Here is a 27,848-nt window from a genome sequence, read left to right as displayed (position 1 = left end):
TACCTTTTAATGGGGCACCTTGGTGGCTCAGTGGTTGAGTGTCTGCCTCTGACTCAGATCATGATCCTGGGGTCCTGGGATAGAGTCCTGCATCAGGTTCCCCACAGAGAGCCTGCTTCTCCCTCTGCCTATGTCTCTGCCTGTGTGTGTGTGTGTGTGAGTGTGTGTGTGACGAATAAATAAAACCTTTAAAAAAAAAGATTGCCTTTTGTCCTTAGCAAACTATTAACATCAAGGCGATTGAATGTCTAGAGGAATGTCACCCTGCTTTTTTCAAGGACTTGTCAATGGGCTGTAAAGTGGTAGGAAATTTAATAATTTTTCTTTTCGCCTTGTTTCCTACATCAATGATCAGGGGAGAAAAATCAAAGCCTACAGTGATAGGGAAAAAGAGGAATTGCAAGAAGACCCTCCATACATAAGTAGAAACCTCAAAAAGCTCCACCCCTCAAGGCAAGAGCACAGGAGTGGAGGAGCCTACAATGTGATCTCAGCTAGAATTTAAACTGCCTTCATGATCTTGGGCACCACAAGCCTTGAACTTCACTCAACATTATCTTCAACCAGCAAGTCTCCAAGACTTCCTCCTTAGACAATGCTACCTTCTTCAAATTCTACAAATGTTATTTCAAATATGATAAACTCCCAGGCGAAGATAACCAGGCACAAGTACACCCACCCTACCAGTGAAAACCAGCAAAAACAGCAGGCTATATAACAAATAAAGTGATTTCAATGATCAGACACACAGGATAAAGTATCTATATTTTGCTATGTTTAAGTATACAAGGCAACCATAGAAACACAGTGAAGGATTAGGAGGTTAGAAAAGTTCGGGCATATTAGATAGGAACAGAGGTCAGGGCGATCACTATGGGTCCTCCTCTGACCCAGAATCTCAAACATGCCCCTTAACTCAGTCCTTAACGCTGGTCCCTCTCCTGTTAAAAAACACCTCCCATGGCTCCCTATTGCCCACGGGACAGACTCCCTTAATGGGCTCTGAGAGAACCTGCCATCAGGACGGGGATCTGGGATGAGCTGGAAGGGCTGTCAGGGCCCGGCCCAGACCCAGCCTCCCCTCCACCCCGCCTGGCCACCCCCCCACCCCACCCCTGCGTTCCCGCGGGGCCCACGCGCCCCCTGCTGGCTCCCCGTGAGGCTCGCGCGGGGGAGACCACGCGCTTCTATTCCCGGGAACCTGCAAGGCGAGGCGCGCGCGTCGGGCTGGGCCCAGCCGGAGCTGGCGGGTCACTGGGGGCGCGCGCTCAGCGGCTCCACGCGCAGCCAAAGTCCGCCCTCGGCGCGCAGGATGAGCTCCGGCTTCCTGCGCGGCTGCTCCTCGTGGGGCAGGACCCTGAAGCGCAGCAGCGTGAGCGCCAGCACCACCTTCATCTCGCTCATGGCGAACGCCTGCCCGATGCAGTTCCTGAGGGCGGAGGGGGGCTCGCACTCGCCAGGGACCCCGGCAGGGCCCATCGCGCCCAGAACCCAGCCCGGGCGGGACCCGCATCGCCGCCCGCAGGGATGCACAAGGGGCTGACGCGCCTGGGACCCCGCTGGGGGCTTGCCCGTCCATCCCGGGAGCTGGGCCCAGACCCCAGCCTTGAACTCAGGCCCGCAGGCGCGCGCGCGGCAGAGATGCTGAGCACCCCGCGGACCCCTCGTTGGACCCAGCCGCCCCCACTCCCCAGACCCTGACTCCTAACCTCCGGAGGAGGGGAGACAAGGAGAGCCATCCTCAACGTCCCCCCTTTCCCTCTCCCACAGACGTTCCTGGGATCTCAGTCCCAGACCCCTGCCCCCACCACCCCATTCCCACCTCACATACCCTCTTGGCTCACCTGGGCCCAGCAGAGAAGGGAATAAAAGCTAAGGGTGACCTCTTCTGGGGGATTTCTGGGTCAAAGCGCAAGGGATTGTATACCTGGGGGCACAGAGAGGTAAGGCTGCTGGTCAGGGTTTCTCAAGATACCTAGACCCGGATACAAAAGACAAGTGGATACAGTGGAGGGGGATTGTAAGACACCCCGGGTCAGGACTCCGCCCCCTCATCAGGTGGTGGGATAGAGAAGAGGGATGCGCAGCACCTCAGGATCCGGCCAGACTGATGGGTTGTGATGAATCCCAAAGATGCTGAGGACACAGTTGTTCCCTATGGGAGAGAAGGGGAACAGTCAGGATGAGGTCTCGGCTGATGGGACCACCACCCTTCTATCCCTGATGCTGTGGGCACCTTTGGGGATAACCCGGCCATCGGGGAGCACGACGTCCTGGGTACATCGCCGGGCAATGACTGTGACAGGTGGGTGCAGCCGCAGACTCTCCTTGATGCACATGGTCAGGAAGGGCAACTGGGCCAGGTCGTCCCTAAGGAAGCCCCCCAACAATTATCCACCAATCGTATCAAAGACACCCCCCAAGCCCTCCTGCTGCTCCTAGAGACTCTCTCCCTTCCTTGCTCTGACCCTCACTTCTATAACAAAATAAACTCCAGATGAGCCAAAGATTTAACCACTAGAAAATGAAAATTGAGACGCCTGGGTGGCTCAGCGGTTAAGCGTCTGCCTTCGGCTCAGGGCGTGATCCCGGAGACCCAGCATGGAGTCCCACATCGGGCTCCCTGCGTGGAGCCTGCTTCTCCCTTTGCCTGTGTCTCTGCCTCTCTATGTGTGTGTCTCTCATGAATAAATAAATAAAATCTTTAAAAAAAAAAAAAGAACAGCTTAACAATAACCCACAACCCTCAGACCAACTGAATGATGGGCACTGAGGGGGGCATTTGGCGGGATGAGCCCTGGGTGTTATGCTATATGTTGGCAAACTGAACTCCAATAAAAAAAAATAATAAAAAAAGAAAAGAAAATGAAAATCACAAAAGTCACTCCTGGAAGGAAATTTAGCCTAGCATTCTTAGAAGTATTTCTGAGAAAAATACATTCACAGGGTATCCTTTTCTTTGTTGTTGTTGTATATTTTTTATTGGAGTTCGATTTGCCAACATATAGCAAAAAACCCAGTGCTCATCCCGTCAAGTGCCCCCTCAGTGCCCGTCACCCAGTCACCCCATCCTCCCCACCCACCTCCCCTTCCGCTAACACTTGCTCATTTCCCAGAGTTAGGAGTCTCTCATGTTCTCACAGGGCATCCTTAAAAGCGTAGTATATTTGCATAAGAAAGTTTTTTTAAGTTATTCAATTAGCTGAAAATGAAATCTTGGTACTGGACTTAACAGGTTATTTGAACAAATAAGATCCACACTAAGGTGGGATGACCTAATAATAAAAAGGTGTGGATTCTTTCTAAGTTAATCCATACATTCAGTGCAATCAAATAAAAATCTAGTTGATTTTTTTGGAACTCGGTAATTTTATTCAATTTGAAAAAATTAAAGTTCAAGAGCTCTATCAACTTAAAAATAAAAGATCAAAGAAAGACAATTCATCCACTGGATATTAAGACCTATTATAAAAGTGTGGTAATAATAAATAAAGTCACAGCATGGTACTGTTGCAAGAACAAGAAAACAGACCCATAGGATAGGATAGAGAGCTCACAGACAGGCATGTAAATAGGTGAAAACATAGCATCTGGTAAAGGAGGCTCCACAACCCCGGATAATGGATGGTTCAGACAACTGATTATATGGAAACAAAAAGAACTCATCACCATGCACTCCATATACAAGATGGAGTCTTCTCTTATACATGAACAGTAAAACCACAAAGTTAAAAGAAGATATAACATAGAAGACATCTTTGTGATCTATAAGTTGGAAGGAATTCTTTAAAATCCCTAAACATGGGATCCTTGGGTGGCGCAGCGGTTTAGCGCCTGCCTTTGGCCCAGGGCGTGATCCTGGAGACCCGCGATCAAATCCCACATCGGGCTCCGGGTGCATGGAGCCTGCTTCTCCCTCTGCCTGTGTCTCTGCCTCTGTGTGTGTGTGTCTGTGACTATCATGAATAAATAAATAAAATCTTTAAAAAAAATCCCTAAACATAAACTGGAAAACCAAAACAAAGGAAAATGAAAAATATGCACAGAACTAAGGATTTCTGTTTAACAAAAGACACCATGGACCAAATTAACATTCAGATGAGAAATTCACAGATTATCTACAATAATTATATGGATCTAGAACAATATCATGAATATACAAGGAATTCCTGCAAATCAACAAGAGAAATGACAGGCAACTCAAGAGATAAGTAGACAAAGGACATGATCTAGGAATTCATGGGAGCTCAAACTCAGAGATTTAAAACATGAAGAGAAGTTCAAAGTTATGCAAGAAATGGAAATTGTATAGCAATGAGCTATTACTTCACATCTATTCGAGGGTAGAGTTAACAAGGTGGGTGATGGTAAGGATTAAGTAGCTGGTGTGTAGGAGTAGAGAGATCCCATGTGCTGATAGTGAAGGTACAGACAGGAGCCACCACTCTGGAGGCATCATTGTGGTCAAAGAAAGGCAAGGCGTGTTTTGCGACCTAGCACGCTGGCTCTGGGGCATAGAACACAGAGAAATTCTCAGGCAGATAAAGCCATGCACACGAAGATGTTCATTGCAGTAATGAGACTGAGCTCTCCTGGATGTTCAGCTCTAAAGGACTGGAGAGGGAAGTTCTATATGACAATCAAAGCAATAACCTAAAGGTACTTAGAACCAGGAATGTCTAATAACATCATAGTACTATGTTTCTGAAAATGCTAAGAACCAGCAGAGGTCTGTGATATAACACATATCTGTGAATTTTAAAATGCATTCGCCCAAAACAACAAATTATGCAAATAAAAGGATTAGACACTCTAGAATTATATTGGTGGGGAGCTGGAAGTGGAGAATTTGAATGAATGGAAATAAGTAAGTATTGCATTAAAAAATGATGATAAGTAGTCATGAATTGAGGGCCGCAGCTAACTTCATCCTTGGCACCTGACGTCCAAATAACTAACTAAAATTTTGAAGGCTATTTTTCAAACTACCCAGTCCAATCACAGAGTTCAAATGAAAAAAATAAAAATTCAAGAAAAAAATGTAAAGGCAAAGTAATGAAATAGGAACAACTTTATCGAGTATGAAAATGTTTTTTAATATGATCATAAAGACTGCTTAGTGCTTATATATGAATATATAAATAGAACAGAATGGGGCCCAGAAATAAACCCCAATAAATGGACAAATTTTGTTTATTGGAAAGCTGCTATTATTTAAAATCCTAAGACAAATACAAAATATGTAACAAAATCTGTTGAAATAGTTAGCCATTTGAAGGAAAAAAAAAGATTCCTCCTTCAGTACTTACATCAGTATAGATTTCACATGGAAAAGGGATCAAATATAATAAATAATAATAAAAATATTAAGTAAAATTTAAATTAAATAAAATGGTTTTAATAACTAAATCCGTTAGAAGAAAACAAACAAGTTTTACAGTTTAGCATTAAAGTGTGAAGAGCTTTTTCTTTTATTTATTTTTTTTTTAATTGGAGTTCAATTTGCCAACATATAGCATAACACCCAATGCTGAAGAGCTTTTTCAAGCATTAAAAAAAAAAGAAGCTATTAAAAAAGTTAATAAATGTGACTACAAATAAATCAGTGAAAACTAAAATAAAGTCAAAAGACATCCTGGGAAAGAATTTTTTCATAACAGAAAAGGAACTAGTTCTCTTTATATTTAAAGAGTCCTAATAAATCAATTTTTAAAAAACCTCAAAGTAAAAAGGACTAATTATGCGAACTGACGCTTCACAGAAAAAGAAATATGCATGGTTCATAAACGTGAGAATAGTGCTGTTTTACCAACACTTAAAGTGATGTTCATTAGAAAAACAAAGTATTATATTCACCTAACAGATTGGGGAAAGTTTTAAAGTTTCATAACACACATTGTCAGAAAGTATGCAAGGAAATTGGCACTCTGAAAATCTGTTTGTAGGAGTGGATTTGCCAAGAGCTATTAAATTCTGAAAACTCAAATGGTCTTTGATTCAGCAACACTACTTCTAGAAATTTGTTCTGGAGAGACATCCACACACATGAGCAAAAATCAGGGTACACGGATGTTTGCTACGTCATGTTTATTACAGCAAAACGTCCCAAACGACACAAATGTCCATCGACAGAGGAATGTTTAGATAAATTGTGGTACATTCGTGTGATGGCATACTGTGCAGCTATCAAAAAGGTGGAAATAGGGATCACTAGTCCTAACATACACTATAGGGTATATCAGTACGGAGATGCTGAAAGGAAGTTCAGCAATATCTGTCATACTATAAATCTTCACATAAATGTCCTCAACAGAGTGGGGAGCTGAAAAACTTATGCAATGCTATACAGTGCTCAGAAAGGAGCTCTAAGCTGTAATATTGAGTGAAAAGAACAAGTGACCAAATGTATGGGTGTATATTTCTATTAAACTATAATAATCATATAAATATAAATATAAATATAAGAATTTCAGAAAAGCCTGAAAGAACATATGACAAACTGATGTCCCTAGAGACCCCTCAGGAGACAGGGGATTGATTAGGCTTGGGGTTCACCTAATTTTCAAAAGTGAACATAATTTTCTCCATAGCGTTTCATTTTGTGCAAGAAACAATAAAAAGTCTTCTTCCCATTATTGATTTTGTAATTCAATTTAATTTCCCAAACTTATATCTTGGGGGAAAAAAAGAAAAGACCTTGAAGTTATATTCTCAACACGCATGTCTGAATGTTCTGTGTATACTTTCAGTTGTAGGAAAAAAACTGAATGAGCAAAGTAACAGAAATGGAGGACAAATACATGTGGGTATAGGCTGAACATTGGAAGGTGGAGATGGGATTGGGGTGCTCGCATAAGACGGAGGCTTATGTGAGATAATAGAAGAATTTAACCTTTTACTCATCTTGCAATATATACGTATATCAAATCCTTGTGTTGTACACCTTAAACTTACACAGTATTATGTGTCAACTATACCTCAACAGAGCTAAGAAAGAAAAAAGATGAAGACTTATATCCATGGCAAACCATTTCATACTGTTTGAATTTTTACCAAGCACATAATTGAAGTTGGAAGACGCACACAAAGACTTCTCCACTTCACAGAACTGCTGTGCTGAGCAAAGCCTTGAAGTTGAGGCCACTACCTCCAAAGTGTCCAGTTCAATATCTCCTCTGCATCTTTCAGCCCTTGGCCACAAATCTGCCCCCCAGACCTCCAGGCTCTAGCTCATCCTCTCCCAGTTTGCCCCTGTAGCTACAGATATTTTTAATAAGAATATCTGGGGGATCCCTGGGTGGCTTGGCGATTTGGCGCCTGCCTTTGGCCCAGGGCGCAATCCTGGAGTCCCGGGATCGAGTCCGACGTCGGGCTCCTGGCGTGGAGCCTGCTTCTCCCTCCTCCTGTGTCTCTGCCTCTCTCTCTCTCTCTCTCTCTCTCTCTCTCATAAATAAATAAATAAATCTTTAAAAAAAAAAAAAAGAATATCTGACTTTTCTCTCCAGCCCAAGCTTTCTCTTGCATGGCTCCCAGCCAATGACAGGGCACGGTGGGCCCTTGCTTCCTGAGCATTTCTGCCCAACGTGAGACTCTCCTAACGGCAGCATCCCTGCCCACTTTTATCTTTTATCCAATATTGGCTTCCCAGAAAATTGAACTGACACATTTGGAAAGTCTTCACATGGTTTCCAAAGCATTCCAGGAAGGACTAGCCTCACTGAGAGCCCCTCTGATTCTTTACACTGTAAATTTCATGAGGCTCTAGCCACTTTGACCTCCTCCCTAACAAGCCAGGCTCACTCCTGCATGCCTCCATCCTGGCCTTTGCACAAGGCCTGGATGTCCACTACCCACAACCAGAGTGGTGAATTCTTATTTGCTGCTTCACTATCCAGCCTCGCCCACCTTCTTTCCTCTATGTGTCAGCCTTGTCCAGGTAAGACTCGAATGGGACTGGACACGGAGTTGGGAGAGGACAGATAGTGTGGACACGTTTACCAAACAAAGAAATGGGTAATAATTTTTACACCCAAAGACCTCTTGTGAATGCCTGGAATAGATTGTTTAGAATCTATAATTAGGTATAAGAGCACAAATTAAGGGGAGTAAGGGTCTTTGGGGGGAAATGTGTAACCTCAGGCAGAAAAGCAAAGGAGGGGAGAAGTTCGTTTACTGAACACATGCTGGATGGCATCTGTTCTAAACACATTGTCACAGTTCTCCAAGCAGCCCTGTGGAGGAGAGATTCCCTGCCCCACCCCATTTACAAAGGAGAAAAGTGGTATTCAAAAAGGGGAACTGATTTTATTAAAACAGAGCAATAAATATGGACACACATCTTTCTGTTTCCCCTGTTCTCCAGGCTGGGTACCAGCCTGCCTTCAGGCTCCACCCCTATTCCCAGGAAACAATAATGACAAAATTAACACAAAGTTCTTTCCCCTTCCCCAGCTGGGGAACAAAGCCTATGAGAAGGGTTCAAGAATAGACCATAAGGACCTGCACTCACCATTCAATCTCTTGAGGCTCACGGTCCCTCAGGAGCTCTTGCACCTCCTGCCGGCAGCGCTCCTGGTATTCTGGGTGCTTTGCCAGGTTGAACAGGACCCAGGAGAGGCCACTGGCTGTGGTGTCATGGCCTGAGAGGCAGCCAGACAGGCTTGGGTCTCTGGGCTTGTTCAGCACAGAGGGTAGGCAGCTCCTTTAATTAAGGCCCTCAGGGAAGATGGGGAGGATAGGGTGGGATGAGGTGGTCCAGGGTCCACCTCCCAAGTTCCTGGGATTTGACAGACCCCTGTCCCCCTGTGGTCCCACACTGGGATACTCACCCTCAAACATGAAAGTGTCAGCTTCAGCTCGAATGTCCTCATCTGACAATTGTTTTCCCTCTTCATCCTGGAGAAAGGGCAAGATTTCTTGAATCAGACCAGCTCTGAGAGTGTTTGAGTCTAATCTGAAACAACTCCTCAGGCTCCATCATCAAAGCAGGATCCATCCCTCATCATCTCTAGAGCCCACCCCACAGGTCTTCTCCCTGGTCTCCAGCCTCCTATTTATCCCCTCCAGGCAGCCTTCCACAGAGTCATGTCTAAAATGTATTCCTGACCCATGTCTCCCTTCCTCAAGTACCTTCCATGGCTCCCCAGTACCCTCTGGATCAAGTCTAAGTTCTCCCATATGACATTTGAAGTCAAGCTCCATTCTATCTCTTGAATTCTGATCCGAGGGAAGCCCACCTTGGCCAGCAGGAGGACATCAATGAAGTCCATAGTTTTGGACTTAAGGAAGTCACAGGAGCCTCTGCTAATGAGGGTATGGCGCCGCTCCTGGATGATAGCATCTGTGAAGTTGTGCACCAGTTCGCAGGCCCTGCGGAAGCGCCGCCCATCAGGGCTGAGATTGTACAGGAAGTCCAAGTACAGGAGGACCTGCTCATTCCGTTTCACCACAAGGGCACTGAGCTCCAAGATGGCAGCAATATATTCACTGGGACTCCTGCAGGGCAAGAAAACCTTAAGAAACAGCTTCTTAACCCACATGGAAACCTAGAAGCACCTTCCAACCAGAAACCCACAAGCATGAAACCCTAGAAGCATCTACCAACCAGAAGCCCAGAAGCACTGTAGCACATACCTTGCTCATCATAGGCCCCTGGCCTTTATCCAAAACGGAGACATGCTTCTCCAGGCATGCTTCTCCCTCTATCCCACCTCTATGAATGGTCTCATGTCCCAGACTCCAGGACAGAGCTTGGGTATCATGCTTGTCTTCCTCTCTTTCTTACACAATATATGACCCTGACCATTCTTCCTTAGTTTCTCCCAAATCTGCCCCATTGTCTTCACCAAATTCAAGCCTCCTATTCTACATGGTCTCTTTGAATTCTATATCTATACAACAATTGGTCTTCTCTAAAGCCAGATGTATGAAAACAGCTTTGACCATGACCCTCAACTGTTCAAACACCTTCCATGCCTGCTTGGAAACCTCAAGATAAACTTCAGATGCCTTTTCCTGGCTTTTGAAAGTCCTTAAGTCACAGACCCTGACAACCCATCCAACCTCATTCCCAAGGTAGCTCTTCACTGTGGCACATGCTTTGCTCATCATAGCCCCCTGGACTTTATCACATATTTCTACCTACCTGAAAAGATCACTCTTTCTCTTTCTCTTCCTTGTCCTTCAATGTCTAGTTCTGATCCATCTTCTTCAGGAAGTCCCTTCTGATTGTGCTGATCAGCCCTCCCTCCCCTATCTACTCCCGTGAGTCTATGGTTAATGTTTCAGACCTTGAGCAGAGACTTACTCCTGGCAATTGCTGTCAAAACTGAAGACACATTTCTGCAGACTGTCCAGGGTCATGAGGCTGATGTGCTCAAACATGTCTAGATGGGTGCTGCCTTCTGACACCAGGCGCTTCCACTTGGCCTGGGCAGAGAAAGCGGCAAATCTTGGGCTGGCCCCTGCCTCCCCTGAGCTTCTTCTCAGTCCCAACCACCAGGATGGACTCCCCCAGACCCAGCCTCCTTATCCTCCACTTCAGGCACCCATCTCCAGGAAGAACCAGGCTTGGGTGGGAATGTAAACTGTTACTATTAAGAACCCCTAAGGGGGAAAAAAAAAAACCCATGGCTGGGAGTCAGAAGACCTGAATTCAAATCCTGGCTCTACCTCCTACACTCTGTGTGCCCTTGGTCAATTCATTGCTTTCCTCCTGTCAAAGCTCATTGGGTTCTACCTGTCAAAGATATAGTAACAGTTAAGATTACTTGCGTTGGTGTGACAAACCAGGTTGGAATCCCAGCTCCACTTATTAGCTCATCTGCTAGCTGTGTGAACATGGCAAGTTCTCTAAACTCTCTGAGCCTCAATTTCATCACATGAAACCATCAGGGGCAATAATAGTCACCTCTACCTCATATGGTTGTGAAAATTAAATTAGACAACATATGCAATAGAACTGGTGCATCATTTCTGGTATACAGCAAGTGCTGAATAACTGTTAGCTCTCATCCTCATCTTCATCATTATCATAGTGGTAGGTGACTGTTGAAAAATGTCCCCACTTCATCTCTCTCTATACCTTCACCCTTTGCAACGAGGTTTTGCAGGTCTTCTATTAGGAGGTAGAACCTCTTTGTCCAGCTCTTGAATCTAGCTGGATGTGGGACTTGTTTTGGTCAAGAGAAGAAGGTGGGAGTCATAGCTGCCTGGTTTGAAATTAGGCTTCGAGAGGTATTGCATGTTTCTCTTCGTTCTCTTGGAGCCCAGCCTTCATCGTGTGATCAAGCCCAGGCTAGCCTACTAGAGGATCAGGGACAAATGCAGGAGTCCAGTAATTCCTCCAAGGCCATCCCCAACTAGCACCCCAAACGTGCAGCAGAGCTGAGCCTGGACAAGCAGAATTGTCTTCCAAGCCCACCCATGACCACAGACATGTGAGTGATTCCAGCCAACATAAGAACTATTCTATTGACTCATCATCTTGTGAGCAATAACAAACACTAATTCTTTCAACCCAGTGAGTTTTAAGGTGGAGAGCTATGCAGAAAGAGCTACTATATAATCTTCATCTTAAATTTTACAGTTTCAGTGAGGCAGACTACAAACTAAAACCTTAAGAGCACCTACTATATGCCAGGATCATGATTCCATTACAACATCTTGACCACTCTTTAAGAAGGGCTTATTGCCCCCATTTTACAGATGGGGAAACTGAAGCTTGGGGAGGAAAAGGAATGGCTCTAAAGCCATTCAGCAAAGCCAGGACTCCAGATCATATGTGTCTGAGGCTGCTCCCCTTTTCCCAAGGCTCCAGCTGGGACCCTGGGTTTAAGGAACTCACATGCATGATGTCTGCACTTCTGTTGAAAATCTTCACATAAGATTTCAGGATTTCAAAGTGGAAGGCAGGTGTCAGCAAGCGGCGGTGGTGGCTCCACTTGTCACCAGCACTCAGCAGGAGCCCATCCCCTAGTAGAGACAGCCACAAGGAGTGGGCAAGAGCAGTGTCTTCTACTGAGACCCCATTGTTGTCCCCAACCCCCTTCATCCACGTTACTTACCCAGCCAGGGCTTCAGGAAGTTGTAGAAAAACATGTCCTTGGGTACTATGGTGGCTGACACAAGAGATAGACCATCAGGTGCCATGGAGCAGAGGTGGGAAGGGGCTTTTGGTTGGGAGGTGGAGGATCCCAACAGGGGTCTGCATACCCCTTCCAAGCCCAAAACAACAGGAACGGGAACAAGGGTAGAGAAAACAGAGAGGAGTGGGGAGATGAGGGGACACCAGACCAGGCTGCAGCACAGAGTGGAACAAAGGCAGAGCCCACAGACACACCCCCATGTACTTACATACACACTAACATGGCACAACACACCCCAACATGGCTTGACATGGCCTACCTGGTCCAACATATGTGAAACTCCCAAACACAAATTGGCACTCCACAAAATGCCTTTACAGGGACCTAGGACACTATATCTGTCCCAGAACCCCCTGACATCTCTTTGGACTTCTGACATGGCCCCAGCATGTATGAACATGTCCTGGCATGAAACATCATGCATAATATATATTGACATGACAAAACATGCTCTGATGTGGGCCCAAAGACAACCTGACATGACCTCAGTGTGTCCCACAAATGGTCTTGGACAGGACTTAAAGGTCTCATTAATGTCCCAGACGTGGCCCAGGTGTGACCTAACCTTCCTCAGTATCCCCTTCCATGTCATACTCATCATTAAGTGCTTAGGTAAGGGGTTCCTGTGTCCTTAAGGAGATCAAAGTCTACTGACATCCTTAGATGCTATGCTCCTCTCACCACAAAGAGAGCCGCCACTGCTCCCTTGGCCTCTAGACCAAGGACCCTCTAGACCCAACCAGACACAGTTAACCAGCCTGAGGTTTGGTAGATCTTCCCCCACAATACTCTGGTCATCTTCACCCCCAAAATCCCCTCCAGCTTAGAGTCCCTCCCAGCAGAGGCAGCTAGAGCAGCCAAGAACACAGAGAAGCAAGAGAGAAGCTTCAGGATACTATGTAGCCTTCAGAAGTTAGTATGCCTCCTTGAGTCTTGGTTCCTCATCCAGGAAATGCCCACTAGCAGGGATGCTGATGGATGGGCACCTGTGCTATCTGCCTGTCCAGGATCCATCTCCTTCTGGAACTAGCATTTCATCCCTCTTCTACTCTCAAATCCAAGTAGTTAGGAGGATGACCATGTCACCCGATCCTCTGTTCCAGAGCTAAACATATGACCGTAAGCATCAGCAGTCACTTCTCAGCAACTAGATAAATAATTGGTCCCTGTGATCCAGGCCAGGCCAATTTAAAGGAATCCTGCAACTTTTTCTGGGTCCTCAGAGAAAGAGCTCACATTTCCATGGGGGCTGAACTTAAGCATGACAGTGAAGCTGTCACAGAGGAACACAGAACTACAAGATGAAGACAGAGTTCCAATAGCACTGTTTCAAGACCTGGATCCAACCATGCCTGAAGACAATATCCCTCAGCTTTTCAGTCAATAGATTCACTTCTTTACTTAGACCAACAGTGTTGAATTTCCACCACTCAAAACCGAAAGGGACTGGCAACCAGAGAAAGCCAGGGACCTGCCCAGAGTCACCTAGCAGGTTAATGGTAAGGCAAGGAGTGTTGTCCAGAAATGGAAAGGACTGGAAGGAGGAACAGGGGAGTGGCTAGGTTGGGGGCTTCTGGGAGAGATACCTGGGGCCTGGAGCAAGGGGGCAACAAACTTAGGATGGACGAGCCGCAGTACAGGGTAGAAAGGCCCTATCCACCAGAGATGAACATCACGGAAGTAGTGGCCCAGATCCTCTATCATCCTCAAGCCTTCCTCATTGCTCTTCACCTGGGGATGGCAGGGGCAGGGGAGGGGAATGAGGCCAGGTCAGGCAGGAGACCCCAGAAGGTTACAACTGCCCACTGCAACCCCTCACCCCCTTCCGCTTGCATTATTAGTCTATACCTCTACATCTCACTAAGTCAGCTTCCTTCTGTTGGTCTATTTGTCTTTTTGTGTGCCTATCTATCTATGAGTCTCTCCATGTCCCCTCACTCTCTTCATCTGTCTCTTTAGGTAGTTGATAGATAGCTAATTGATAGATATATTGATAGATAGATGATTGAGATAGATGATAGATAGATAGATGATAGATAGATAGATAGATAGATAGATAGATAGATAGATAGATAATGGATGAATGGAAGATGGATGATTGGACAGATGATGAATGGGTGGATGGATGGATGGCAGATGGATGGATGGATGGATGGATGGATGGATGAGTTGATGAATGGATGGGTGGCTGTAAGGATGGATGGATGGATGGATGGATGGATAGATGGATGGATGGATGGATGGATGGATGGATGGATGGGGAGAGATGAAAGATGGATGGACAGATGATAGATGATATGTGTTTGCATCTGTATATGTGTATGTTTCTTTTACACTCTGTATGTCCTCTGTCTCTCTCCCTTTTTCTCTGCGTCTCTCTCTTTATTCACCCCTATTTTTCTTTCCATCTCTTCCATTCCCTGAGTCTGTGCTTCCTCACCTCCATGCCCTCTATGGCTTTCCAGAGACCTCAGAATAAACTCCCTGCCTTTACGCAGTCCTGTAGGCCCTCTGGCTCTGCTGTCCTCACCACCTTTTCCCTGCCTCTCACTGGCATCACTCTCACTGCACTGAATTCCTTCCTGCTCAAAAACCAGGTGCTCACTATGTCCCCTTCAGGGCTTTAAGTGGCTATTCCTCTCCACAGCATATACTTTATCTTTTTTTCTTTAAAAAAAAATCCTACCCATCATTCCAGACCCACTTCCAACAACTCCTCCTCCAAGAACTCTTCTAGCCTGCCCAAAGAGCAAAGGCCTTGCTTTCCCTTGGGTTCCCCGTCTCTCCCTGAGACCCACTCTGACCACCCATAATTGGGGGTGTCTCTAGCTCTACATGCCCAAGATTGGAGTTCCTCCAGGACAGAGCCTGGGGCTGAGTCTCTCCAAGCATCCCAAAGCAGTGTCCAGAAAGGAAGAAATGGCCAATGGCACTTGGCAGCAGCAAGGGCCTTGAGATCCACAGGGACTTCCCAGAAGCTTGGTAAGGAGGGGCTTCCAGCCCTTAGATGCTGGCTGCTCCGGGGCACGCCATCATGTTTTCCAGGTGAGGACATGTGGCATGGTGACAGACCAGGCAATGTCAGGATGGCAAAAAACGGTAAGACCCCAGGCAGAACATAAGTCCCTGGGTGTAGGTAGCCACCCTCAAGTCCTGCTCTGTGGTGAGGGGCAGGGAGGGCTACAAGTAAGACAGGGGGTGTCACCTCTGCAAAAGGAGCCATGGCAAGGCTCCCAGCAGCCTCTACAGTGAACAGAGTGTCCAGATTCTCCCTGGATGGAGGGAATCTCTGCTTCCTACTGTTCCTTCCCTCTGGGGACAGGAGGGTCCTGGAGGCTCTCCACGTCCCAAGGATGCATCCCAGGACACAGGGAGAAGACATGCTCTCTCCCCACAGAGAGGCTCACCTTGGCTTGAGAAGTGGGGTTTTTCTCCTTCCAACCTCAGAGAGGTCCCCATGAGGGAGGTTTGTGGGCAGCCAAGTGGCCTCAGGACTTGTACTGGGCTCATCCCCGCATCCTGTCAGGTCCTGGCCAGTCCACACAGTCCCCAGTTTCTCACATGGTGATGCATCTGCAGCCCTTCCAGCCCTGGTAAACCCCGGGGGACAGATGTGAACTCTGGTCATCAGACAGGAGGGCAGCTCCCACCTATGAGCCCCTACTGCCTACCAGGCTGTACATAGTGAATCCTGTCTATCTATCTCTCTTTTTTTAAGATTATTTATTTGTTTATTCATGAGAGACACAGAGAGAGAGAGAGAGGCAGAGACACAGGCAGAGGGAGAAGCAGGCTCCATGCAGGGACCCCGACATGGGACTCGATCCCGGGTCATGAGGATCACACCCTGGGCTGAAGGCAGGCGCTAAACTGCTGAGCCACCCAGCGATCCCTCTATCTCTGTCTCTATCTCTGTCTCTGTCTCTGTCTCTATCTCTATCTATCTCTATCTCTGTCTCTATCTCTATCTCCATCTCCATCTCCATCTCCATCTCCAACTCTATCTCCCCTGCACTTATGGACTCTTCCATCAGACATGCCCTTTACATGGGGATCCCTGGGTGGCTCAACGGTTTGGCACCTGCCTTCTGCCCAGGGCGTGATTCTGGAGTCCTGGGATCGAGTCCTATGTCGGGCTCCCTGCGTGGAGCCTACTTCTCCCTCTGCCTGTGTCTCTGCCTCTCTCTCTCTCTCTCTCTCTCTCTCTTTCTCTCTCTCTCTCTCATGAATAAATTAATAAAGTCTTTTAAAAGAAAAAAAGACATGCCCTTTACAAATGAAGATTACCAAGGTCACATCCCCTAAAAGGAGAAGGGGGGGTTAGCCTGGTGAGGCATCCTCTCCAGTCCCTTGGGGTGCCCCATCCTGGCCTGACAAATACTCTCAGGTGCGCCAGAAAGGTGAACAGAAGTCACTTTCACCTTTGTGACTGCCTTCCCCACCCCCTCCCCCATCCCCAAGGACCCTGAGGCACTTGATGAGATTGGACCAGAGAGGGAGAGTGACTCAGCTGAGGTCACACAGCGAGAAGAACTAAAGGAGAAAAGAGTGACCCAGATCGGTTTCCATGGCCAAGCTCTTAGGGCATAGGAACTGCTGTAACTTTATAACATTCCTGCTACCCCCAGGGCTTGGTGAGAAATTTCCAAGACCTAGAATTTTAGGTAACCTTCAGGACGAGCTTGGGACATTCTGTCCTGTAATGAGCTGGTCTGCCGGAGGGGAGAGGAGGAGTTGGACACCCATCACGTTGGCATTGGATGACCAAGAGAGGTGATGGTAAGTTCACTCGAGCCTAGGACATGGCCTCCACCATGACATCATCAAACATTATTTATTAAGTGTCAACTGTATATCAGCTCCTGATCTAGGCATTATAGATATCAGGTCTGTCCCCCAGTGCTGTTATCTAGTGGGAGAGAGGGATAACACACAAATAATTGGGCAATTTACTGTTTAAGCTTGAACAGGACAGAGTCAGAGGTCAAGGTCTGATGGGGGGAAGTGAAGGGAGGCTTGGAGAAATTACACTTGCACTGAAAATAGAATGAAAAAGAGGGATCAACCCAGTGGCTGCAGGAAGGGAAGCCCTTCTTGGCAAAGGAGCAGAACAAGTAAAGGTCCTGAGATAGGAATGGTTTGGTTCATAGGGGAGAGAAAGGAGCAGCTTGGAGTGTCTAGGATATGCACAGGGCCTGGCAACATTAAGTCTCTATGTTCAGAATGATGGGCAATCTGTTAGAATGATTTTTAGCCAAATAGTGGTGTTAAAAGCTAAACTTCAGAAAAATCTCTTCAAGACTAAAAAGGGGACAAGAATGGCCAGGAAGAGCCCAGAGAGTTGGAGAGAGAGCTTCCCAAAGAAAGATGCTAGTGGATATGGCAGGAGAAGTGACAGGAGGATGCAGAGAAGGGATAGATTGAGGAGAGGCTATAGAGGCAGCATGTCTGGCTGTGCTGAAGGACCAGACTGCAGGAGAGAAAGGAGGGAAGCCAGGGGCCCCAAAGCATGAGAAGTGGGCAAAGAAAGGATGGACAAGATGGAGGGTGGGACAGGATTGAAGAGGGAGCCTGAGTTCAAATTCTGACTTGATAGAATGAGGTGCTTAGGAGACCTCACTCAACCAGGGGAGGCTGGGGTTGGAGAGACCTGAATTTTTAATTCACCTGTGGAAGGAGCCCATGACCCACTTGGTAGTTAGACCCAGGGTAAGGTGATGGCCTTTGGAGCCAGAGAAGATGGAGGGTGGGTTGGGACCCTCAGGTCTTCCCACATGGAAAGGTTGGGTGAAAGAGGAGCCCAATGGAGCCCAGTGGAGGGCGGTGTGCTGAACACTAAAACACAGAGAACAAGGAGGTTCAGGCCTGATGCAGTGGTTCACAAGGTCAGATTGCTTCTGGGAGGTCATGAGGTCATGGTCATCTCATGGAAGCCCAACAGGGGGTGGGAACCAGGCTGGAGCAGGTGAAGATTGGCCAGATGGGGGCAATAAGTAAAATAAGTTTGGCCATTAAGGTTGAGACCAGAGTGATTCCTTCTCAAAGGGGAAGTGGTCAACTTTGATCCAAGCTGGGCAGTGGGGCCCATTGATATACACCGTGGGGGTGGGAGGCAAGATTACAAAAGGAGGAAGAAGAAGAAAAGGATAGACAGTCTACACCTCTCCTCTGGCCCAGTTGCAGGGAGGGAAGGGGAGAAGTCATAGTTGATTCCTGCAGAGAAACCAAAGCCCAGACAGGAGCACCTGCTGGCCTGAGGCCAACAAAGATGGGCCAGGCAGGGAGCAGATCCTGGACGATGGCCCTGAGGAGACTGTGGGGGCACCAGGGGACCCGGCTCTGTGCAGCCCTTCACCACTGTCCCAGACCCCAGCCCCACCCCTGAGCCCCATTCCTGAACCCGCAGGAAGTCCATCCCCTGACACCCCAAACCTGTCCTCCCACCCACACTCACCAGGCCCAGGTGACCCCAAAACCAGTTGCGCTTCGGAGGCTGCGGGAAACACCGCAGGCGGCAGCAGTTGTCATAGAAGCTGTAGCTCCAGGTCAGGACCCGGGCCAGGAGCCAGGTGGCCCCAGCCAGTAGCAGGAGCACCCATGGGGAGACTGCAAGCTGCCCCAGTCCCAGCCAGGACAGGCTCACCTGCAACATCCTGGGGCAGAGGGACTGGAGGGTGAACCCCTGAGGACCAGGACTGGGGCAGAAAGGTGACCTTGGTGAACTGCTCACTTCAGAGGGAGAGGGCCCCAATGGGAGGGACAGGAAGGGGCAGGGATGGTGAGCGCTGGGAAGTGGGCAAACAGAGGCTCAGAGAGGAGCGGGGAACCCAGGGACTTCCAGAGGCAGAAGAAGTGGGAGAGATTGGGGTGGAGGAGGGAGAAAGAGAGAGAGAGACTTATGAAAAAACACTCAAACTCAATCAGTGGGAGGTTGCCTCGAGATCCAGTTACAAGGAAATCATCCTCCCCCAGCCAGCTGGATTCCCGGAAACTTTTGCCTGCAGCAGTGTCTCCTCCCCACCCCCCAGACCAGAACACTCTCAACCCTGCCAGCCCCAGCCTGTCACCTTCTGTCCGGAGGGATTTAGGCCACACAAGCTCCACTCCCCTCCTCCTGGTGGGTCTTTGTCCCTGGCCCCTGACCTCTGAACTGGGGGAGGCTGGGCTTGGCTGGGTCAGCCAATGGTGGCATGCCCGTCTGCCACCTCCCCACCTGGCAACCACCCAAGACCTGAGGACAGAGCCAGCAGGCTACACAGAGAAACCAGTCCAGGGTCACATGGCCTGGGCGCTGGTTCCTCAGGCTCTGTGCCTCCCACGTGGGGTGGGGGGTGAGTTGGGGGATGGGCAAAAATGGCTGCGGGGTGGGGGGGGGCATGTTAACAGCCACCCCTGCCCTTTCAAGGCCAGTGTGGCCGGTAAAAGCTTGAACTTGAGGGTTCAGGGGCAATGGGCACAGGGTTGGGCCAAGCCTTGTCCCAGTACATCTCTGAGGCTCCTTCCCACGTGTGAGTCAGGAGGGTGGCTTCACCATTTTCCAGCACAGAATCAGGAAGCCTCTGGCCTCTGGACTGCACACCCTGGCAGGAGTTCAAGCCCTGCCTCCAAGCAGCCCAGGGACCTGGTTGAGATAGGACTGCAGAAACAAAGAAACCAGCCAGGCCTGGGGATTACCAGCATCAGATCCAGGGATAAGGGGCCCAGTCTGAGGAGGGCACCAGGGGGGTGGTGAGGATGTGGGGGCCGCAGGATCCAGGAGAGGGTGGGGCTCAGATAGAGGAAGCAGAGCTGGGAGACCCTGGTGGAGTTCTGCTCCTCCTGCCTGGGACTGTGAGCTGTGCCAGCCCCCTGTGGGCTCAGTACTGCCATCTGGGAGATGGGTGTCAGATGAGGGCCTGAGACGGGGCACATCTTGTCCAGATCCTGTCCCAAATCTCCCTGTGAGGTGGTCTCAGCCCCTAACAAGGTCTCCCCATGTCAGGCTCCAAGGTGAAGGAGAGTTTCAGGGCCTACTGAGCAAGAGAACTGGAACAAGCATTTCTCCTGGGATGACAAGATACTAAGGAAAGGCATTTCCTCTCCCCCAACCCACACATTCCTTCTGGCCCTGCCCGATCCTGCCGCAGGTGGCTGCTTGAAGCCCTCAGCAAGTTGAGGTACATTGTCCTAGATGTTCCTCCTCGGCTGGGGTGGATCCAGTCGCTGATGGTCCATCCAGAGAAGGGCCAGCGCCAGATAGGTCTGAGAAGGAACAGGAAGAAAGAGGAGGAAAGAAAGGCCCGGGAGGTACCCTAACTCCCTTGAGCCACACAGAGAAGTAATTCAACATGATGGCACAGGTGAAGGTGAATCCTGGCACATAGTGGGTGCTCATTAACTATTCAGGGAAGAAAGGGACTTTTGCAGCCAGGGGCTCTAAGAACTGACCACTCAGAAATATCAGAAAGAGAAACAGAACATGAGAGACTCCTAACTCTGGGAAACGAACTAGAGGTGGGGGAAGGTGAGGTGGTCAGGGGGTGGGGGTGACTGGGTGACGGGCACTAGGGGGACACTTGATGGGATGAGCACTGGGTGTTATTCTATATGTTGGCAAATTGAACACCAATAAAAAATAAATTTACAAAAAAAAAAAGAAGAACTGACCACTTAATTTGTGGTCCTCAGACCATCGGCGTTGGCATTACCAGCAGCATCTTAGAAATGCAGAATCTGAGGCTCTAAGCCAGACCCACTAAGGCAGTGGCTATATATATATATATATTTTTTTTTTTTGCCATTGTCCCCAATAAGGGGAGGAATTTATTTCCCTTCCTCTTGAATCTGGACTGGCCTGGGACTACGTAACCAATAGTGTGTGGTAGAGGTTGTGCCATGCCAGTTATGGGCAACAGAGGGACGGCAACCCACACTGACATTTGCTCTCAGGATGCATCTCCAGCTGCCATGCTGTGAGGAAGCCCGGGCCCCATGAAAGGGCCTCACTCTTGGGCATCTCTGATCACCAGCCCCAGCTGACTTCCCAGCAAACCATGAGTATCAACCACCCGCCACATGAAGGAGCCATTTGGACATTCAAGCCCAGTTGAGCCTCCAGATGAGCACAGCCCCGGACTGATGTCTCATGGAGCAGAACCATCTGGTCTGAGCCCAGTCCACATGCAGTCACTGCGTGGTCATTGCTTTAAGCCACTAAGTTTTGGGGGCTGTCTGTTGTACAGTGATAGCTCATTGATACACCAACTGAATCAGAAATCAGGTTTTCACCAGATCTCCAGAGATTTGTGTGCACATCAAAGCTGCTCTAAGAGACCTGGGTCAGGTGACTGGGTGGCTCACTCTGTTAAGCTTCTACATTCGGCTCAAGTCATGATCTTGGAGTCCTGGGATCGAGTCCTGCATCAGCCTCCATGCTCAGTGGGGAGTCTGCTTCTCCCTCTCCCTCTGCCCGTGCTCTCCCTCTCAAATGAATAAATAAAATCTTTAAAAAAAAAAAAAAAAAAAGAGAGAGAGACCTGAGTCTGGCTCTGCGATGTACCTTAGGGAACTTTGTCTGTCCCTCAGTTTTTTTTACTTGTCAAATGAGGAGAAAAATCTGTCCTTTCCAGGGCTGTGTGTTTATTGAAGGCCTTACCCTGTGCTGGGCATTATTCTAGATGCTTGGATGCAGCAATGAGCATGGCAGGCACTGTCCTTGCTGTCAAGGAGTTCATATCTAGTGGGGACAGTCAATGATCAATTGAATAAATTATCAAGAATGTATTGGACAGTGATTATGATGTGAGGGTTTCAGGAGGAGGTGACCTTTGAGCGGGTCCTGAATGAAGGAGTGGATCATGTTGTTGAAAGGGCCCCACAGTCATGGGATAATAGGCCCAGCCATGGGCATAAGCAAGTGTGTCCTTATTCCACTGACACCCACACTCTGATTACAGCCTAATGGTCCTTCAAGGAACCAGCCAAGGTGGCAAAATTTAGTCCAATATTCAGTCTAGAAGCAGGTCCTGAAGATTGCTTCACCATATCCAAGAACTCAAACCCCAACAGGTGTCTGTGGCCATGCAGGGACAGAATCCATCCATCGTCCTCATTTCCTGGATTAGGTGACAGGAGGAGGAAAGGAAATAAGAGGCCCATTGAGGGAGGCAGGAAGCCTCAAGTGGGGACTTTCTGCTCTGAGTCAGAGGAGGCTGGAATGTCCATTTCTCATCCAACAAGGAATGTCTCAGCTGCCAAATCACACAAACCTGGCTTATGCAATGTCGCCCAGCCAGTGTTGGAGGGAGGGCAGCCACACACAGAGAAGCAGAGCCTTATCCTTCTCCAGGGATCCTTCTACCCCCACCCAGAGCCGGGCAGTGGACAAGCATGTGTCAGACCAGAGGTGACAGACACTCTGTGGGTCATCGGCCCCAAGTATGGCCCGTCTGAGCATCAGTCTTCACAGCTGTAAAATGGGCTTGATAAAACCTCTCAGAGGACTGCAAGCGTTCTATCAGACTCAGAGAGGACAGGAGAAAGTACAACTCTAAGTGATATGTTAAAATGGTCCCATTTGCATATAAAACATTGTGCATATGGGGGGGTGCACATGTTTGCATATGCACTGAAAAAGAATCCAGAATAATCCACACTTCATAGTAAAATTAGAGAAAGTAGAATTGGAGTCTTTATCCTTCTAACTTGCTACTTGTCTCAAATTCTTTCTCTCTCCCTCACTGAGGTGCTATAACTTTTATCACTAAAAAACTAATAGGATTTGGCACGGGGGCAGGGGTTTACATAGTTGGTACACAAAACAGATGAGCAGTTTTTCTTTTGTGTCACCATGGAGACACACCTCCCAGGAGTCAGCCTGGGGTCTCTCTAAAGCAAGCATCCAGGCCACCTGGTGGCTTTCCTTGGCCTTTAGGAAGGAACAAGTTCCGGATTCAGCACAACAGAGTTCATATCCCAGCCCTGCTCAAAGCTGGCTGTGTGACCTTGGTCAAGTCGCTTGCCCTCTCTGACCTTCATGCTCTTCTTGATAAAATGGAGGGGGAGACTTGTACCTCCCAAGTAGTTCATTCTTCAATAACAAACTGCACTGGAGCACCTACTCTGTACCAGGCATGGTGCTAGGACCCAGGACCCGGGACAAACAAGACAGATGAGGTCTCTGAATAGTGGTGCTCATGTCTGATGGAAGAAGCCAGTGGAAAATAAGTCCGATGGTGGTAGCAATGAAGGAAATTAACTGAGTGAGACATGCCAGCGAGTGACCAAGGGGGAATACTCAAACAGGGCAATATTCAGGGAGGGCTGCCCTGTAGAGGTGACCTTTGAGCAGAAACCTGCATGATAGGAAGGAGTGGGTCACCAATAAGGGCCGCCCCCTGCAGTGTGCCAGGACTCTAAATACCTAGCACTGGGTGGGGCACGCATGTTTGTCTTACACATGTTCATTCTTGCTTCTGTCCTCAAACATGCTGAGACAATCAGGGCTGGCGGGGCCCCTGCAGTCAGGGCAGTGGGAGTAGCAGGAAGCAGCCCTGTTGGAGACCTGCGATGGTTGGGAAAATATGGCCAGACATTCAGCCAAGAAGGTAGCGCTGAGGTTTCACTCCACATAATCAAGAAGTCGAAACAGACAGGCTCCTGAAGCTGTGTTGCGGCACGACCAGCTGGCAGAAGACCAAAGGAACCGGTTGAGGAAGTAGAAAGCCTAGAGGAAAACTCAAGAAAAGTTCAGAGGGCACGCAGCAGCTAGGAACAACCACAGGGGATTGTCTGTAGGCACTGTACTCATCGATAGCCTCCCTCCTCCCCCTCCTCCTCCTCCCCCTTCTGCCCCTCCCCTTCCTTCTCCTCTCCTTCCCCTCCTGCCCTCCCCCCTCCTCACCCCCTCCTGCCCCCTCCTTCCCTCCCTCCTGCTCCCTCTTTCCCTCCCCTTCCTCCTCCCCTTCTGCCCCTCCCCTTCCTTCTCCTCCCTTAACCCTCCTCCCCCTCCTGCCCCCCTCCTTCCCCTCTGCCTCCTATTCCTCCTTCCCCTGTCCTTCTCCTGCTCCTCTTCCTTCTCTCTCTCCCTCTCTGATTATTGGATAATGATTGCTCACTGGAACCAGCCTGACCACCACCACCACCCCAAGCCACAGGAGGGAGACCTGGAGACAGGACCTTCGGGAAGTGTCGTGTCATAAAAAGAAGCCATTTGGCCCCTCTCCTCCCCAAGTGGTAGATTACAGATGGCACCAAACTCTTTGCTAGCCCTCCCCTCGAGAGGGTGTGATGATTAGTCGGTCTGAGGCAGCTGGACTAGGCTACAGTACCCACTGTTTACTTAAATACTCATTAGGTGTTGCTGTGAAGGTGTTTTGGACTTGGAGTTAACACCTACAATCAGCTGACTGTAAGTAAAGGAGTAAATCACAGGATGTCAGTGTAAATGGGCCTCATGCAGCCCGCTGAAAGGTCTTCAGAGCAGAAATTGAGGTTTCGCAGAGAAGAAATTCTGCCCTGAAACCACAACATCAACTCCTGCTTGAGTTTTCAACCTGGTGGCCTGCTGGCCTACAGATTTCAGACTTGCCAGCAGCCCCAGTCACATGAGCCAAGGCCTCAAGATAAATCTTCATATATACATAAACAAGTGTATTTTTTAGTCTTAAATATATACACAAATCTTAAGATAGAAATGTATATATAACATTTATTTATAATAGAATGTATAAATCTTAAGATATTAATTTATATATAATCTATATATAAATATTTACATATATAGTCTCAGATATAAATTTATATATAAATAAATTGAATAATGTAACACATAAATTTATATATAAATATACAAATCTTAAGATATAACCTTTTATAATATAAAATGTATATATAATATTTATATATTAAATATATAATTTATATATAAATGTATATAGATTTATATATATCACATATAAATCTTAAGATAAATACACAGTATATAGATAGATGATAGTTGTAGATGGATGGATGGATGGATGGATGAGTGGATTGATAGATGATAGATAATGAGTAGGTGATAGAGAGAGCTTGATGCTTATTAGTTCTGTTTCTCTGGAGAACCCTGACTGATACAGAGGCAAAGTATAATTCCCTTCTTCTTGAACCACAAGCTGTCCTCAGTGACTCTGGGGACTCGAAAGTCTAGATTGTAGGAAGACTTGCGACTTGCTTCTAGTCCCCTTGGAACACACCCTTTTGGATTCAGCTGCTATGTTAAGAGGAAGCCCAGGCAACCCCATGGAGAGACCCCACCTTGAGAGGAACTAAGGACCCCAGCTAATAGCCAGCACCAAATTGCCAGCTGCGAGAATGAGCCATATCGAGTAAAGTATTTATCACAACCCTCCCTAGGGATCCCTGGGTGGTGCAGCGGTTTGGTGCCTGCCTTTGGCCCAGGGTGCGGTCCTGGAGAATCAAATCCCACATTGGGCTCCCAGTGCATGGAGCCTGCTTCTCCCTCTGCCTGTGTCTCTGCCCCTCTCTCTCTCTCTGTGACTATCATAAGTAAATAAAAATTTTAAAAAAATAAATAAAATAAAAATCACAGTCAGTACCATGTATGTGTTTGCCATTATTTCTCTTATTTTATAACAGAACAAGGACACGAGCATCAGCCAGGAGCCTTGGGTGTCTCTGGTGCACATAGGAGGGACTTGGTCATGAATACACACTCTTTATTCCCTTGGTCCTTAGCAAGGAAGCTCTCACTTGGGGCACCTGGGGCTCAGTCTCTCTGGGGAGACCGCAGGAGAATAGGCACCTGCCAGTCATTACTCAGGGCCACTGCGGAGGGCATCGTTTCTCCAGAATGTCCTGCCTGCTGCAAAGGGGTGGAGTTTGGACCGTGACCTGATGTGGACACTCACCGTTGTTCAGTGAGTGGGGTTCTCTCTCCTCTCTTCCCAATACACCCACACGCAGTCTCACACACACTCTCACCCACTGATACATGTACCCTCACTAAAGCACACAGGCATGCACACTGTCTCATGCACACATATACTCACCCACACTCCACGCTTGCACGCGTACACTCACTCACATGCACACATAGTCACTCACATGCGCACATCCACACACGTGCACATGCCCATACAGTCACGCGCGCGCGCGCACACACACACACACACAGGTCTAGTGGAGACCAGGCGCCCGGACCTTGTTGTCTCCGAACCGTCCAGCAGAGGGAGCCCCCGACACACTCAGGAGAGGAAGGAGACCCACAGCCACCGGGACGGCCCAGGCCTGAGCGTTGGGAGAATTGGGACACGCGGAAGCAGCAGGTGCCGGGGATCCACGAGCCTCATGCCTCCCCTCCTCCTTCCCTCACTCGCTCCCCATCGCCCACCGTAGCGGAAGGTCAACATGCATGAGAAGCATGATGAAAAGTCCACCTGGCGAAGGAGCACCGAGGTGCAGAAAGGGCTACTCACGTGCGCAAGGCCACCGCTAGAAAGGGGCAGAGCTGGGGTTTGAACCCACATCTGTCGCCTCCCAAGACCAAGGTTTATTATTTGCTGGAGGAAGAGTAACCTCGGATGGGGAATTCCGGCCCATGATCCCCCACAGGCCACTCGGGGACGTCGCGGGACCCACACCGCCGCGGCCTCCAGCATCGCGCCTCCCTCCAGGCCTTGACTTCTCTCCACCCCCCCCACCCACGTACCCCCCCCACCCACGCACCCCGCTCCACCCACACCTGCCGACGCCCCCGATAGGCAAAGCGAGGCACTAGAAGCCTGAGAGGTGAGCCCCCCCGCTGATGCCACGCTAGGAGGACATGGGGTGAATCCTCTCTAGGGAACTTCGCTTCCACCTCCGTCCAACGAGAGGATGGCAGTGCCCATCTCGTGGTAACAGTACCTGCGAGAATTCCGGGCGAATATTTGGGAAGGGCCCCAGGGAAGCACTCGGCCAACTCTCAATCTCATCATGGTTATATCAACTTTGGAGACCTCCGGGATTGGTCCTTAAACCCCTCCATCTGGAAGGCACACAGGGTGGCACACAGGTGCACGCACACTCGCACACACACATACACACGCGGGGCGGGTGGGGGAGAGGGGGTCGCACCAGCCTTGGGGCTTTTTAAACAATCATCTAAGTGCTGAGTGTCCCAAACGTGTATCATGAGCGAGGCCAGAACTCTCTGGAAGTCAAGAGCTGCCTATCCAACTGGCCACCTGACATCCCAACTCCCTCTGGCCCACACTGACAGTGCTGATCTCATCGCCTCCCCCCCCCAAAAAAAAAGCCCTCACTCTCTTAAGCATCCTCCATCTTAAGGTGTCACTTCTCTATCTTTGCAGGTGCTCAACACCCAAACTTGGGGTCCCCCTTTTCTCCGAAATCCTCATTCAAAGTATCAGCAAACCTGCCAGCGCTGCCCTCATAAAGCGATCAGTCATCAGAGTCCAAACACTTGTCTTTACAGCCCCCAGTTTCCTTGGAGCCACTGTCATCTCTCCCCTGGACAAATCTGGTCACCCCATCTGATCTCCCTAGTCTCATCCTAGGGAGAGCCTCTATTCAACATAGCAAACAAAGACTGTATGACAAATCTTGTCCCTCCTCTATCCAGAATCCTCCATGGCTCCCTATGTCTGTCACAATAAAAATCAGTGGACTCCAAGGTTCTGTGGGACCTGCTCCCATCCCCTCCCCGCCCTTATCTCCTTC

The 27,848-nt window shown here is 48.6% G+C and overlaps 1 protein-coding gene across 11 annotated transcripts; it reads right to left on the bottom strand.

Moving 5' to 3' along the window:
* Positions 1 to 746: 746 nt before the first annotated feature.
* Positions 747 to 19,332, bottom strand: LOC121495506 (cytochrome P450 4F6-like). 11 transcript variants are annotated; one of them, XM_041763038.1, is made up of 13 exons: positions 19,214 to 19,332; positions 18,601 to 18,841; positions 13,733 to 13,877; positions 12,066 to 12,215; positions 11,846 to 11,973; positions 10,307 to 10,428; positions 9,237 to 9,495; positions 8,829 to 8,895; positions 8,510 to 8,639; positions 2,237 to 2,370; positions 2,091 to 2,155; positions 1,845 to 1,927; positions 747 to 1,429 (listed from the first exon to the last, which is right to left on the bottom strand). In XM_041763038.1, the coding sequence occupies exons 2-13, from the start codon at positions 18,796 to 18,798 to the stop codon at positions 1,252 to 1,254; spliced, it is 1,659 nt and encodes a 552-aa protein (XP_041618972.1). In that variant the 5' UTR covers positions 18,799 to 18,841; positions 19,214 to 19,332; the 3' UTR covers positions 747 to 1,251. The 11 variants fall into 11 exon arrangements, 10 of the variants coding, with proteins under 10 accessions (XP_041618972.1, XP_041618973.1, XP_041618977.1 ...); XM_041763039.1 differs by having other exon boundaries at positions 18,601 to 18,799; positions 19,214 to 19,294; XM_041763043.1 differs by lacking the exon at positions 18,601 to 18,841 and adding an exon at positions 15,554 to 15,736 and having other exon boundaries at positions 19,214 to 19,289.
* Positions 19,333 to 27,848: the final 8,516 nt, after the last annotated feature.

Source organism: Vulpes lagopus, chromosome 7 (assembly GCF_018345385.1).
Source record: "Vulpes lagopus strain Blue_001 chromosome 7, ASM1834538v1, whole genome shotgun sequence".
Taxonomy (NCBI): Eukaryota; Metazoa; Chordata; class Mammalia; order Carnivora; family Canidae; genus Vulpes; species Vulpes lagopus.
Note: the sequence above shows the minus strand (reverse complement) of the source record. Positions and strands in the feature narration are given on the sequence as shown.

Bases quoted from the DNA above. Each gene is read 5' to 3' on its own strand.
- LOC121495506 (XM_041763036.1), bottom strand. From the start codon at position 12,747: ATGATGAGTATGACATGGAAGGGGATACTGAGGAAGGTTAGGTCACAC. The intron at 11,974-12,065 runs GTAAGTAACGTG...TGTCTCTACTAG, and splicing joins CTTCCTGAAGCCCTGGCTGG to GGGATGGGCTCCTGCTGAGT. The intron at 8,640-8,828 runs GTGAGTATCCCA...GCTGCCTCTCAG, and splicing joins TGACACTTTCATGTTTGAGG to GCCATGACACCACAGCCAGT.